Source organism: Stegostoma tigrinum, chromosome 18, assembly GCF_030684315.1.
Source record: "Stegostoma tigrinum isolate sSteTig4 chromosome 18, sSteTig4.hap1, whole genome shotgun sequence".
NCBI lineage: Eukaryota > Metazoa > Chordata > Chondrichthyes > Orectolobiformes > Stegostomatidae > Stegostoma > Stegostoma tigrinum.
The window spans coordinates 7,464,053-7,479,375 of record NC_081371.1 but is presented as its reverse complement, the minus strand read 5'-3'; the positions used below and the strand labels follow the sequence as shown (position 1 = coordinate 7,479,375).

The 15,323-nt window shown below is 40.1% G+C and overlaps 1 protein-coding gene across 4 annotated transcripts in view; it reads right to left on the bottom strand.

Annotated features, from left to right (window-relative positions):
- Positions 1 to 13,466: 13,466 nt before the first annotated feature.
- The window catches only part of ipo8 (importin 8), a 154,782-nt gene continuing 152,925 nt past the window's right edge, over positions 13,467 to 15,323 (bottom strand). For all 4 annotated transcript variants that reach the window (XM_048548923.2, XM_059652283.1, XM_048548924.2 and 1 more), the window contains one exon: positions 13,467 to 14,448. In XM_048548923.2, coding sequence (XP_048404880.1) covers positions 14,351 to 14,448 — 98 coding nt within the window. In that variant the 3' untranslated portion in view covers positions 13,467 to 14,350. The remainder of the gene's footprint in view (positions 14,449 to 15,323) is intronic.

Genomic DNA, 15,323 nt, shown 5'->3' with positions numbered 1-15,323 from the left:
GAAGGTTGCAGGAACAGCAACTCATATTCCGCTTGGGAACCATGGTATCAATGTGGACTTCACAAGCTTCAAAATCTCCCCTGCCCCCATTGCATCCCAAAACCAGCCCAGCCGGTCTCCGCCTCCCTAACCTGTTCTTCCTCTCACCTATCCCTTCCTCCCACCTCAAGCCGCACCTCCGTTTCCTACCTACTACCTCATCCCGCCTTCTTGACCTGTCCGTCTTCCCTGGACTGCCCTATCCCCTCCCTACCTCCCCACCTATACTCTCCTCTCCACCTATCTTCTTTTCTCTCCATCTTCAGTCCGCTTCCCCCTCTCTCCCTATTTATTCCAGAACCCTCTCCCCATCCCCCTTTCTGGAGGGGGGTCTAGGCCCGAAATGTCAGCTTTTGTGCTCCTGAGATGCTGTTGGGCCTGCTGTGTTCATCCAGTTTCACACTTTGTTATCTTGGATTCTCCAGCATCTGCAGTTCCCATTATCACCAAGGCTTGGACAATATCCAAGTTTAGGTTGATAAGCAACATGCAATAGTAGCACTACATATTATAGATGCTGATTGCCGAGCATATAAGAGAGAAACTAAATATCACCCCTTGACATTCAACGGTGTTACCATCACTGAATTCCCTGCTGTCAACATTTTGGGGATACCACTGACCAGAAACTCAATTACTAAAATTACTGTGGTAACTAGGGGCTAGGAATCCTGCAGCGAGTAACTCACCTCCCAATCCCCAAAGCCTGTCCACCATCCACAAGACACAAGTCAGGAGTTTGATGGAATACTGTCCACTTGCTGGGATGAGTACAGTTCCAAAAACAAGCAAGAAGCTTGACATGATCCAGGACAAAGCAGTCCACTTGATCAGTGCCACATCCACAAACATTAATTCAACTCACCAACGCTCAGTCATGACAGCGTGCACCATTTACAAGACGCACTGCAGAAATTCACCAAGCCTCCTCAGACAGAAACTCATAAATCCACAATCACTACAACCTTGGACAAGGCCACGGGAACACCACCACTCACTATCCTGACTTGTCAAGTCCTCAAGGAATCTTGTATGTTTCAATAAGTGTCACTGGGTCAAAATCCGAGAATAGACTGTGGATCTACCTAACCCAAATGTCCTGCAGCAATTCAAGATGGCAGCTCACTCCCACCTTCTCCAGGACAAGGGATAGGCAATAAATGCTGGCTAAGGTAGAGACATCTACTTCTCATGACTGAATAATTATTTAGAAAACAAGCTAAGCTTCTTAGGGAAGGTTTGGAGGGTTATGGGCCAGAAGCAGGCAAATGGGACTACCTTAGTTAGCAAAATCTGGTCAGCAGAGAGGGGTCTGACTGAAGGGTCTGTTTTGTGCTATATAGCTCTTTTGATTCTGTTCTTGTTCAATACTCGCACTATCGTCGACTTCATTCATATATCATGGATGTATTTTTCTTGCTATTTCTTTGCTAATGAAAATTATCTTATTTAAATGTCTTCCATCATTTCTTCAAATGCTTTGCACTGTTTATTTACCAGAATATCTTCCAGCCTATTTCCCCAATTAATCTTAGCCAGCTATGCCCTCATAGCTATGTATTTGGCTTTGTTGAAGTTTAACATTCTACTTTGAAACAACAATATGTTTTCAGATTTAATTTGGAATGCAATTATATATCATATTTTCCAAGAGACATGAAATTATTAATTAACCCTGCTCATTGCAAAACAGTACTTCTTAAATAGCTTTATCTCTACATTTGGAACTATCAACAGAAAACAGAAGTGTTCGGGATATGTATAAGTAATGACTATAGATAGACTATTAATGATAAGGTGAAAACTCCAGTAGGAATCAAATGATTTGTGATAGGGTCCAATTGGCTAACTAAACAAATCCTGGAGTCAAATGCGGTGCTGCAGATATAAAGTTAAATGCCTTTGAAATACATATGGTGCATGGTCCTCATGCCTGTGCCTGCTGATGTCCTCATTTCGAGGGCATGCAATCAAGAAAGAGGACTCAGAGGAATTCACATCCAAATGGAGAAAAGGACCAAAAAAATAGCCTTGCAGCACATTGAACATGACCAAGTAAAATTGGGGTTACTTGGGGAAAGGAAAATCAGTGTGTAATTCATGCTTTCAACAAGATGAATAGATAAAAATAATCCATTTAATTAAAGACATATATGCATACCAAACTTGCAAATATTAAGCAGATATATAAATGTATTCCCAAATGTATATGTGCACAAATAAAAACGATGTTTTATCAGAACATATATTCTTACAAACCTTACTGCCTATTGAAAAGTAAATAATGGAGAAAAATTTTGCAGTTCAAGGGTGAAAGGTAACACACCAAGTTAGACTCTTCTGGGCTAGGATTGTAAAAATTTGATTCCTGACTGCAGCTTTAGTTAAATCAATTACAAAAACAGATCAGGAATTTAAAATTGTATGTAGTACACTATGAAGGAACATAAAAGACATCTACTAATATAGTTTACAATTTAAGGACAATGATCTTCAAGTATTTGTATTCATTTATGACAATTAAATTTTCACAAATTGTATTGTGTGTTATCATGACAATGTGGTTGTCACAAATATTCACTGTTTTGTTTTAGTAAGTGCAATTCCACATGCCTTGAATGAAAAAGAGAATGATAATGATGTTATTTAAAACATTGCCAATTTTGTTGAACATTTGAATGAGCAAACGCTTGCATGGAATGGAAAAGCTGAAGGGCCTCGAGGCTGAACTGTCGTTGAGCTCTAACCTCAGGCAAATTTCTTCAATTCAATCTCTTCAGTCAAATGGAATATCAGCCAAGGAGACAGTGAGTGCACAGATCAATGCTACAGGTACCTTGCTGCTAAATCTGAGATTATTCATACACTGCACACCGCCCACCGCCCCACCCACCCGCCTAAAATGATGGCATTCTGTTTCTGTTAATTGTGGAATGGATGGTTTTCTTAAATACAACATCTGTCAAAACAAATATGCACCAAAGGTTAGACAGGAAAGGCCATGTCCTTCTCCTCCAGCTCCTGGAGACAGTTATAATTTCTAACCAGGTAATTATGATCAAAAACATCCTTTCATTTCACTTGCAAAACATGGCTTAATGGAGTTTCTTTCCAGTTAAAAATATACATGAGGTTAAATTTACTTTTGAATAGCACAACAGAATACCAAGGTGCTGTAATTGCTTGAACCATCAAACTTCTGGGACAGATATAAAACTAGACAGTTGTTCTCTTTATTCTCCTGTTCAATGTGATACAAACATTGACAACAAGTTGCTTCCCTGGAATTGGAAAAAACTGAGTCGAAAATGAGGTACTTCCACAAAAATACATCCCATGCACATTATTACCAACAGAAAATAGGATTTTGTTTTTTTAAAAAAACGACTGCAATAAACTATAAAGGGCAACAGAACTGCATCCAATCCACCCTGGATGCAAGAGATCCTTCCCATGTCTCATCATGTTCTGTCTGAACATGTCCAAATCAGAGGGAGTGCAAGAAGGAGTAGCAAAGGCACTTGGCTAGACAGCCAACACTTGACATTTGGGAGGATAGAGAAAGAAGGACTATTGGAAGAAAACCAAGATGTTTTAATGGTGAGCAGTAAAAGGATTATGAATTCCAAAACTATTGTTCTGGCAGACCTATCGTTTCAGGCTGTTCTTGCCCAGAGATCTACCCTCTTTCAATTTCAATTAGATTACCTTCCTTTGTCCAGTTTCTTCCCCTCTGTCCTCTTTCACTAACAATTTTCAGGCCCTAATCATCATCCCTCCAACATCAACATCCAATCCCTTTTCAGTTCCAGCAACCCCATGGATGGTCTGAGGGCTCCATGTTCTGCTCGATTGGAGACCTGTCCCAATCCACCACAACTCACTTCTTTCAAATAAAAGGTGTCACTTAAATTTAACAAATATGGATGCCGGATGTGTCTTTTTCATGAAAAGTGTGGCTTTTTCTACATTCCAGTTTCACTCAAATCCCATTTCTCAACTCTTTCAAAAGGTGCATTAATGACAATATACACATGGCATGCACTTGCTCTGGACCAGAACATGTCATCAACTCCACTTCAAAATTTCCACCTCTTGCTTTCTCGTGTTCCGACTGCTTCCTTCGCAATCTATTTCTAGTGATAGTAATTGCTGGCAATCCTCTAAGGCCATTGACTCCCTTTTCAGCAGTTCCTCTCATCTCAGTGCTTTATAAGGATTCTATTTCACTTTCCTGATTATCCTACGACATTTATTCTGATAATGCCCCAATACTTTCTCCATGTTTCTGGTTTGTGTTTCTCTTTAACAGTGGCTGATAATCCTGGACCTACTCCCCAAAAACGTTGTGGGTCTACTTACATCAAATGGGCAAAGTAATTAAAGTCAGCAGCTCATTACTACTTCTCAAGGGCAACTGGGGATGGGCATTAAATGCTGGCCTGCCAATGAAAACCCAATTCCATAAATGAATAAGAAAAGCCTCCCTTCATCATTGTTGGCAGTGATCTATTCCACTCCCAGTCTTTTGTCATTTTCTTCCCTGCTTCCTTCCAGAAACATTAAAGAGTTCCTCTTATCTTCACTTTCCATCCCAACAATTCCAGAATGATCCTCTACCATTTTTTGCAGTTCCAGCAAAATACTACCACTAAATATATATTTCTGTTTCCCTCTGTTATCAGCACTCTGAAGGGATGATCTCTCAATTTTCTGGTTGCCTCCACTACTCTCCAGCACTTCCTGCTCTCCTAGCCATGCAAATGCAACACTTGCTCTATCACTTCTTCCCCATAATCTCTCGTGTCAAACATTGAGGGAAAACAGCAACTTACTTGAACCTTTTTCAATTTTGTACACTACTGCTCAGTTTGCAGTATTCCCCATGACAAATCCACACTGATTTATTACTTTGCTGAACGTGTCCATTCAGTCCATAACTGTGATTGTGAGCTTCCTGTTGTGTATCATTTCATTTCTCTGCCACACTCCCAGTCTGACCCTGTCCTCCGAAACCTTCCAATGGAACTCCAGGAACAACATTGCATTTTTCAGTCAGGCACCACAGAGACTAACATGGAGTTCAGTAATTCCAGTTCATAATCACTTCCTGTAATTCATTAAACTCCAGGCAATGAGTTTGCTGTTGCCTTTTACATTTCCTTGAGTCACATCTTTTGCTACTTGTATCATTACCACCATCTTTTGACCTGAATCATGCCTTTTCTTAAGCAAAAAAATCACTCTTGGGACATGAGCATCACTCGCTAGCCAAAATTTATTGCCCACCCCTAGTTGATGGTGGTGAGCTGTCTTCCCAACCATTGGGAGTCCACGTACTGTCGGATGAGCCACAATGTTGCTCAGAAAGAAATTACAGGATTTTGTCCCAGTGATAGTGAAGGAACGGCTTTGTAGTTTGAAGTCAGGATGGTGAGTGATTTGGAGGGGATCTTGTGGTGCTGGCATTCCCATGTATCTGCTGCCCTTGTCCTTTGAGATGGGAGGTCATGGGTTTGGAAAGTTCTGTTAAGATGCTTTGGCCATTATTCCTTTTGTTATTTATATCGCTCCTCTGTTTCAATATATTATGGACTCCTCCTGTTGTCTCCCCTTTATCTCCCAGATTCCTCTCCTTCCCACCACCTGAGCCTGCTTCGGTAAAGATTGTGACACTTTGAACTTGAGGTGTGCTAAGTATTAAAGAGCTACAATACTAACTCTGCAGATGCTGCCTGACCAGCTAAGTACTATTACAAATCTAGAGACGAGATATCTGCAACCAGTGGAGAAAGTAGAGGCAAATCATAAGATGTGCAACAAACATAGAGTTAATCTGAAGTGGTCAAAATCCTTAGCTTCAGCCCAATCATAGCAATGTTGATTATTTAGCAATAACTTATAACAGTTTCTCCTGGCCTTTACCAAGTGGCAAGCAGACAATTGGGTCATTTACATCAATGACATCACCTGTTTGCTGAAAGTAAAGTGTACTTGAATTATAGTACAATATCAGCATGAGTGAATGATTGATGGATGTGTACCACGTATGCCGAAATACAGTGAAAAGCTTTGTTTATGAGCAGTACAAGTTGATCACAGCAAGTAAAGGATGTACACATCAAAAAGTCTCAGAGGCATACAGATTACATTATTTGAATCCAGTGTCCATTCAACAGTCTAACAATGGCCAGATAGAACCTGTTCCTGAACCTGCTCGTGCGTGTGTTCACGTTTCTGTATCTTCAGCCTGATGGAAGAGATTGTTGGAGGTGACTACTGGGGTGTGATGGGTCTTTGATAACATTGGCCACCTTTCTGCGGCAGTGAGCCGTGTGAATCGAGTCCATGGATGGAAGGCTGGCTTCCATAATGGTCTGGGCTGTGCAGGCCACCTTCTGTAGCTTCTTATGCTTCTGGGCAGAGTAGTTGCCATAACAAGCCATCATGGTCAGGATACTTTTAGTGGCGCATCTGTAGAAGTTGGCGAGGGACCTTATGGACATATCAAATTTCCTGAGCCGCCTGAGGAAGAAGAGGCGTCGTTGTGCCTTCTTGACTGTCACATTTACGTTGGAAACTCAGATAAAGACTGACGCATCTGTCACGCCGTGTGTATAAGTGGGAGAACTAAAGGGGGATCACACCAGACTGTCCTGGGGAGGCACTAACAATCTTTTGCCACCTCATCAGTGTTCAATAGCAAAGTGTGCATTGGATTGTCCAGAGCACAAATGTTAACATGAACACTTGTTTCTGGATATTTGAGTGCAGCGACTTCTTTTGCAGGCCAAACCTCAATTCAGACCATGCCTGAGGCAGTTTCTTGAGCTGTCAATCATCATAAAATCACAGAATCCCTGCAAATGAGGAAGTAGACCTTTCAGCCCAACAAGTCCACACCAAACCTCAGAGCATCCCACCCAGACTCAACCCCCTATAACCCACCGAATCTACACATCCCTGAACACAATAGCAATCTGGCATGGCCAGTCCATCTAGCCTGCACATCTTTGGACTGTGGGAGGAAACTGGAGCACCAGGAGGAAACCCACACAGACACAGGGAGAATATGCAAACTCCACACAGACGGTTGCCGAAGGGTGGAATTGGAACCGGCTCCCTGGTGCTGTGAGGCAGCAGTGCTAACCACTGAGACACCATGTCATCCCCTCATTAAGTTTAATTCTGTACCATGCATCAGCATCATGCAGGCAATCTTACTGCAATGTGAAAATTTCCACTATCTCTCACCAAAGATTTTGCAACTATCTGTCAGAGGACAGATATACTAGCTTGTCTTGAGATGCTACTCTGAGCCTCCACGGAAACATACAGATTGAATGCAATGCCAAACACAGAAAAGCCAGTGTAAGTAACGCATCTTTCAATTTACCTGTATTGATCTGGTGTATTTTTTGGTGAGTTCGAATGAAGTTGAAAGTCACCATCTGCTGCACAACATTACCGGCAAAGGGAACAAAAGGGACGGAAGATTTGAAATCACTATTTGAAGGAAATATTGCTAAAGCCCAGGACACATTGCAGATCATTACCAGAACAGAATGGCGGTCATAACACTGATCAACACCCAAATGTTACAGCCAGCTCAAAGAACACTGTCAGTGCTCAAAACATTTTGGAATTTTTATTTCTCATGCCGAAACAATAATATTTAAAATTAGAAGCTTTAGTTACCATTGAAATAATTTTATTTATGCAATTCACAAGACGCAATAGCTTTCCAAAATTACCAAATATTCAAGGGCAGGAATGACTGGCCCATCCCTGCTCATATTTCCTATGTTCATTAAAGGAGAGGAAATTAATATAGCAACTATCACTCTTGAAAAAGTGCTAAGGAAATTAATGGGGGTTAAAGATTGATAAATCCCCTGGATCTGACGGAATGCATCCCAGGATATTAGAGGAAGTCCCGACTGAGATAGAAAATGAACAAGTAGTAATCTTCCAAGAACCCATTGATTCTTGGAAAGTCCCAGAAGATTGGAAAACTGCCAATGTAACACCTTTATTCAAAAAGGGAGAGATTAAAAAAAGGTAACTGTAGGTCAGTTAGGTTCATGTCTGTAATTGAGAAAATGTTAGAATCTGTTATAAAGGATGTTATAGCAGAGTTTTCAAAACACATAACACTATCAAGCAGAGTCAATATGGCTTCATGAATGGGAAATCACACCTGACAAATTTACTAGAATTCTCTGGGGGGCGGGGTATCAAGCAGAATAAGGGGAAACAATGGACATTACATATTTGGATTTTCAGATGTTACATAAAGTACTATACATTAGGTTACTTAATAAGAGCCCATAATATTGAAGATAATATATTTGCATGAACAGAGGATTAGCTATCTCAGAGTACAGCATGTTGGGACAAGTGGGACAATTTCAGGCTGGCAACCTATAACCAGTGGTATGCCACAGGGATCGATGCTGGGGGCACAATTATTTACAACATATATTAGCGACTTGGTGTTGAGGTTTGTTGAGGTTGGTTGGCTTGCTTGCTGAGCTGGTTTCTCGGTCAGCGAGCCAACCAACCTCAACACCCACAAACCGAACTACAAATCCACTCCAAAACCTCAGAATTAGTGACTTGGATAAAGGAAGAGAATGTATGTAGCCAAGTTTCTGGGTCACACAAAAATAGGTGGGGAGGTAAGTAGTGGAGACTACACAAAGAATCTGCAGAAGGATATAGACAAGTGAGTAGGCAAAAACTTGGCAAATGGAATATAACGTAGGAAAACATGAGGTTATGCACATTGGTATGAGGAACAGTGGGGCTGAATATTACTTAAATAGACCAAGACTACAGAATGGGGAATGGCATGTTGGCCTTTATTTCAAAGGGAATGGAATATAAAAGTAGGGACGTTTTCTCCTCAAACTATAAAAGGTATCACACAGACCACAACTGGAGAACCACAGGCAATTTTGGGCCCCTCTCCAAGGAAAAATGTACTGGCATTGGAGGGAGCCCAAAGTTCCACTAGACTGAAAACCAGGTATGAGGGGTTGTTTTATAAAGGAGAGGTTGAATGGGTCAGGCTTCTACTCATTGGAATTTATATGAGATGCAAGCTTATTGAAACATACAAGATTCCTTGAGGACTTAGAACATAGAACATAGAACAGTACAGCACAGAACAGGCCCTTCAGCCCACAATGTTGTGCCGACCATTGATTCTCATGTATGCACCCTCAAATTTCTGTTGACAAGGTAGGTGCAGAGAGGTTGTTTCCTTTGTGGGTGAAACTAGGACTACATAACACAATAAAAGGTGCCATACATTTAAAACACAGAGATGAGAAGGGACTTCTCTCAAAGTATTGTGAATCTAGGAATTCTTTATCGAGGAGGACTGTGAACGCTGGGTTGTTAAGCGCATTCAAGACTGAGATGGACAGACATTTTAATGACTAAGGGAACCAAGGGTTATAGGAAAAAGCAGAAAAATTGAGTTGAAGATCATTAGATCACTCATGATCTCATTGAAACGTGAAGCAGACTTGATAGGGTGGAATGACCTGCTTCTGCTTCTAAGTCTTACAGCCAATGTTTGGCCACCTGAAACCATATCTTACCAAACAACCCAGTTTCTACCTTTAAAGTGGCACTGGTTGACTGGTTCAATCACTGCATCAGTCTTGACGTAGAGCTAATATTACTCACATGGTCATTTCTAAAAGTAAATTACATCAGATTACAACACAATTGCTGGCAAGTTAATTCAATACCAGTGACTCCAGAGAAATCCGCAAGGATTAATTGCTTCCTGATAAACAAACAGTCACCAAGCTATATGGACAAGAGAAAGTACAGGATGCATGCGACTTGACTAATGGTTTTGACAGGTATAAAGATCTTCACTCTCCTATTTTTTGGGCAGTAGAGTTAACATATGTAAGGTATTCAGGCTAGAAACTTCCAGGCTTCATTCCCAGTATATGCAGTTAGGTGATCCATGTATAGTGGCAATAGGCTGAATTGCCACCAAAAAAGGATAAAGAAGAAGCTGTGATGCCTCAGAGTATCTTCACTCTATAAAATCATACTTCAGATTGGGTTAGTTCCCTCAGTACATACTAATAACCCAGTAAATATAAAGTACATTTAAATGTCTTTCTGTATTTCATTTTGTGAAGTAGAATTGTAAATGACAATGACATCTTGGATAATTGCCCAGAATGTACTGTTCAGCTAACATTTTATTTCCTCTGGTCAAGTTCTTGCCCATGTCAGACTTTCTTCTAACACTGAGCTGATGGGTTGTGCTTGTAAACACAACCATATAACCTTAGGTTTGATTCAGTCTCCTTCGATGGAACAGAATGACACCCCTCTCACTACCTCTCCTTATGCAACAGTGCAACAATATGACTAAACTAAAGGTAAAAAGATAAAGGTAAAGGCAAAGTCGAAATAAAGAAGAGTTGTGTATGGACATTCATAGTTGGCACTTTGAAGGTTGGGAATTTGCCATTCCAAGATGACACACAAGTAGCATAAATGCCAAATTGGCATCAAAGTATTCACAACCAGATAAGCAACTCACAGATCAAACGAGGTATTCAGGAAACAAAAACTTTCAATGTTTGGGCAAGCACAAAGTCAATAATCGTCTCAATGTGGCATTAAACATTGCATAAAACTGATATCTATGTATTTATATCACAGCATGCTTGTTTGGGACAGCACGGTGGCTCAGCCCTACTGCCTCACAGCTCCAAGGACCTGGTTACAATTCCAGCCCAGGGTGAACGTCTGTGTGGATCTGAGTGGGATACCCTTTAGAGGATTGGTGCAGACTCAATGGGCCAAATGGCCTCTATCTGCACTGTATCTATGATTCAGAACAACAAAGAAGTATCTGGTGGGTAATTAATGTCACACTGTATAATACTAAATTCTTGCTGTTTTGCTTCTCAGTTATGATGATTATTCTCTTATTGGATCCAAGCAACTGTTTAACTGCTTTTCTTATCAAACCCCACTTCCTGGTTTTTGTTTTTAGCTGAACATAAAATCAACTGGTCTCAGTATCCAATGCATGGTTATCTGCTGACCCAGTCTTGACAGTCGTTGGTGTTTGGGATCTGATGCCTACTCAGTGGCATCCACAGATCTGCATCACATTGCAGGCCCTCTCACTTCTAGGCCCAGTGCTTGTCAGTATCCTGGCTGTGAACCAACTATCATTGATGGCGTCACCCAGAGTGGATGTTGACTGGTCATTTGAACATGCCTACGTTTCCTGATAAGCTTCACTAATAATAAAGATCGCAGATAACGGAAGTATGAAATCGCTGAGGTTCTAATTTATTGTACAAATACAACAGATATATGTATTTTATATTGAAACAGTAATGAGTAAAGATAAAGTGAAAACATGTCCTGTAAAATCATCATCTGCATTTAACATGTGGGCAATGATAGCCAACACAAGCCATGAAAGACCGTCTGAGGGGGTAGCTGTTGCAACAATGGATCATAGACAATGGCTTTCAACAATTTACTCCTGAATGCTTAACTCGAAACAGAAGATGAGGTTTTAAACAAGATGTTACAAATTTCAATCATTGCACTAAATCTGAAGGATTTATCAAATCAAAATCCAAGTTTGTCACACGTTGCATAGTCCAAAAAATGTTTGGTTTCAGGTTGGATGTTTTCCTTAATACTTGGAGGTGACTTCTCCAGGACCAGTAAAATTCGGTTCCAAAACATAAACATAGGAACAGCAGCATGCCATTCAGCCCCTTGAGCCTGTCCTGCCATTTAATTAGATTGAGGCTAACCAGTCTTTGGCCCATATTCCATAATACCTGCGCTCAACAAAAATTTATCAATTAAACCTAAAACCTGATCTAACATTTAACATCTAACATTCCATTTGTGGAAGGCAAGTCCCAAACCTGTACCATGCTTTGTGTGTTCGAGAGCGCTTCTGCATCACTCCTGAACAGTCTAGACCTAATTTTCAGATTATGTTTCTTAGATCTATGATCTGCAACCAGTAGAAATAGTTTATCCCTGTCTTTTCCTATAAATGTCTTGAAGGCTTGGAACAGATCATCCTTTCATCTTTTAAGTTCTAGAGAAAGCAGGTTAATCTGTATAATCTCTCCTCATAAAAGTAATCCCTGAAGTCCAGGTATCATTCTTGTAAAGTGACATTGTACTCACTCCAAGGACAATATATATTTCCTAAGATGTAGTGCCCAAATCTACCCACAGTACTCCAACTGGGGTATAACCAGGGTTTTGTACATCTGCAGTGCAACTTCTGTGTCTTTCCATTCCAATCTTCTAGATCTGAAAGAAGCATTCAACTGGTCTTATTTATTATTTTCTGTTTGCGGCATTTTAAAGATCTACGCACCTGAACCCCCAAGTCTCTTTCGTCATTTACCGTATTAATTTCATTGCATCTAGTTAGTACCTTCATCTCTATCCTTTTTAAGTCCAAAATGGATAAACTCACACTTGCTCACGCTGAACTCCATTTGCTACAGTTGAGCTAATTCACCTCGTCCATCAATACTGCGTATGATATCCGTCTTGTCTTAAAGACACCCAACTTTATTAGCAGCAAATCTGGATATATGATTTTCTAAGCCATTATCTAAGTTGTTAATAAGTAACATGGTTAATTAAAGCCTTAACACAGATCCTTGTGGATACATCAGAGTAATCAGATTTCTTCTCCTGAGTATTTCTTCCATCAATTCAAATTAGCAATACTGCTGTACCAAAGTCTTCGGGGCCTCAATTTTGTGGAGGTTCCCAGGAAAGACAACAGCTCTTTGCAAACTCATGACCACTACTTTCTCAGAGCAAACAGCAGATACAAGGGAACAGAATCACCCACAAGTTCCCCTCCAAGCCACTCACCATCCAGACTTGGAAATATTTCATTGCATATGTATACCCATATTCTGAAACTCCCTCTGCAACAGCATTTCAGGTGTACCTACACCAATGGACTGTAGCAGTTCAAAAAGGCAGCTCACGATCTCCTTCTCAACATCATCTAAAGGATGGTCAAGAAATACTGGCCTAGCCAGTGACACTCCCATTCCCTGAAAGTATTAAAAAAAACAGCGGCTGATTACTTCCTTGAATTCTGGAATCTAATGTTTACTTTGAAAATATTCTATCATCTCAAAGTTCTAGTCTAAATGATCATCAATGGTATGGCTTCCTTTACAACTGTTCCAGTGTTGATTCGCTTCTTATGTTGTCACGTCGAGAGCTCCAGTCTCACTTTCCTTTTTACTCTGTTGACTTTATGAAGTCCAGCAGCATAGCCCTTAAACCCTCGGCTTCTTTTAAAAAAATAGTCAAAACTTGTAATCCTGTTAGATTTCAGCAAACAAAATTCATTCAGACAAGTGTGCTCAACCAATGGTTTTATTGAGGCACCCAATAGTTGAGAATGAAAACTCACAAGCTCTCTCAAAGAACCAATGTAAAAGTACAGTAGCCCGGCCGTGACAATTCCTGTTTTACCCAGATGGGTATTTGATATTCTAAATAACATAAACAAGAAAATAATTCATTTCAAAAGTCTAAAATCCTCTCATCTGCAATTAAACAGCTAAACATACTGCCAGAATATTGATATTTTTCCACTGTGCATGGTTATTAAAATTTATTCCCCTTTCAGAAAAAAGGAATCACGATTGTCCATCAAGATGGACTTGTGAATTTCCACGTAATTTTAAAGGAGCTACAATTCTTTTCTCTAAGGCTACCACTGCAATCACAAATCACAGAAACCCACAGGTTCTTTTACCAAGGATAATATTTTAAATGTTAAAACAGTTACCACACGTAAATTTAAAAATAGCAGAGCTGCAATAAACAGATTCTTTTTAAATCTCTGGTAAATATTTAAAAAAAAGTTAAAGTACTTTTCTTTAAAATCATGCCACTTCTTTCCAAACTACAATCTGAGGCAATCCACATGCGACAGAAGGCACTATGTATCTGTATTAACCCGTCAAATGCCTGTATTTTGGGAACCTGAGCGGTGGTAGTTAACCATACCTTTCCCCGTAGTGCCTGCAGAGGGAGAGGGTGGGAGAGAGGAGATGATTTTCACTCCGTTCACTTGAGGAAGAAAATAAACACCGACAAAACCCTCAAATGATAAAGTTACGATTCAGCACTGGGAGGGTTCAACACTAGTACCGAAGGTCTACCGACAGCTTCAGTAATGCTGATGGATGGAAGAATTTTTTCACGATGCCCTGAAGTTTAATAAAATGCCATCTGTAGGTCAGTTGTCCCCTGGGGTTGCTCCAAAATTGAACGCTGTGGGAACTGGTGCGGTTATGTCAAACTTATAGCCACCCTGTCCTTCAATTTTCTTGGATTCTAAGAAAATGAAAGAAAATGAAATATTGAACACAATTCAAACCTGAAATGGGAGAAGACTTAAACCATACAACCACAGCATGTTAGTCATCTTCTAAAAATCCATCTGGAAAATCTTAATACTAAGTTAGTTTAAATTCTGTTGTTAATTTAAAAACACCAAGGAAATGGATAAAGGAGTCACTCATGAACCAGATTTCAGCTTCGTTCATTCTGCTTTTATTGGAATTCTGAAACATGCCTGCCGTTGTCTTCTCCTCTATTCCCACTAGTTCATTAATGTCAAACAAATTTGACTCAGCCTAATCTATAAAAGTTCCTCCTGCACTGAATACCAAAACAGCATTGTCCTCAGATGTTCAAGCAGTCTGGCACAAATTATTTGTGATTAAAAATTACAGTACTGAGTAACTTTTTAAGAAATGGGAAGTTAACAGCATTTGCCTCTGGTAGTACACCGCAAAGAAAATTCGCCAGCCATTTCCAATTGGGTTTTCAAAGCTCGCCAATGACAGACATATTCTAATACAATTTAAAGTCTGAACTTTTCCTCAAATCTTCAATCATGAAAGTAAAAATTCATCATATCTAGTTTGGAAATGATGTTATCTTCTATGATTTCCAAGGCAGTTTGTTAGGATTTTCAGTGAAAAATGAGGAATCATGGAATGACAGCCAATACAGCCAGCAGAAATCCTGGCAACAAAACCCTAGATTGGCTGGTAGATGCCCTGACTCATTTGGAAGCTGAACATTTTGCCATATGAAATGATGTTAAAGCTAAAACAGCATACAGGCAAAACACTGAAAGGCACATGCATAAACACTAGTCACATTCAAATCGGAGGAAGTGCGTGACGGGGGATTATTAGTGG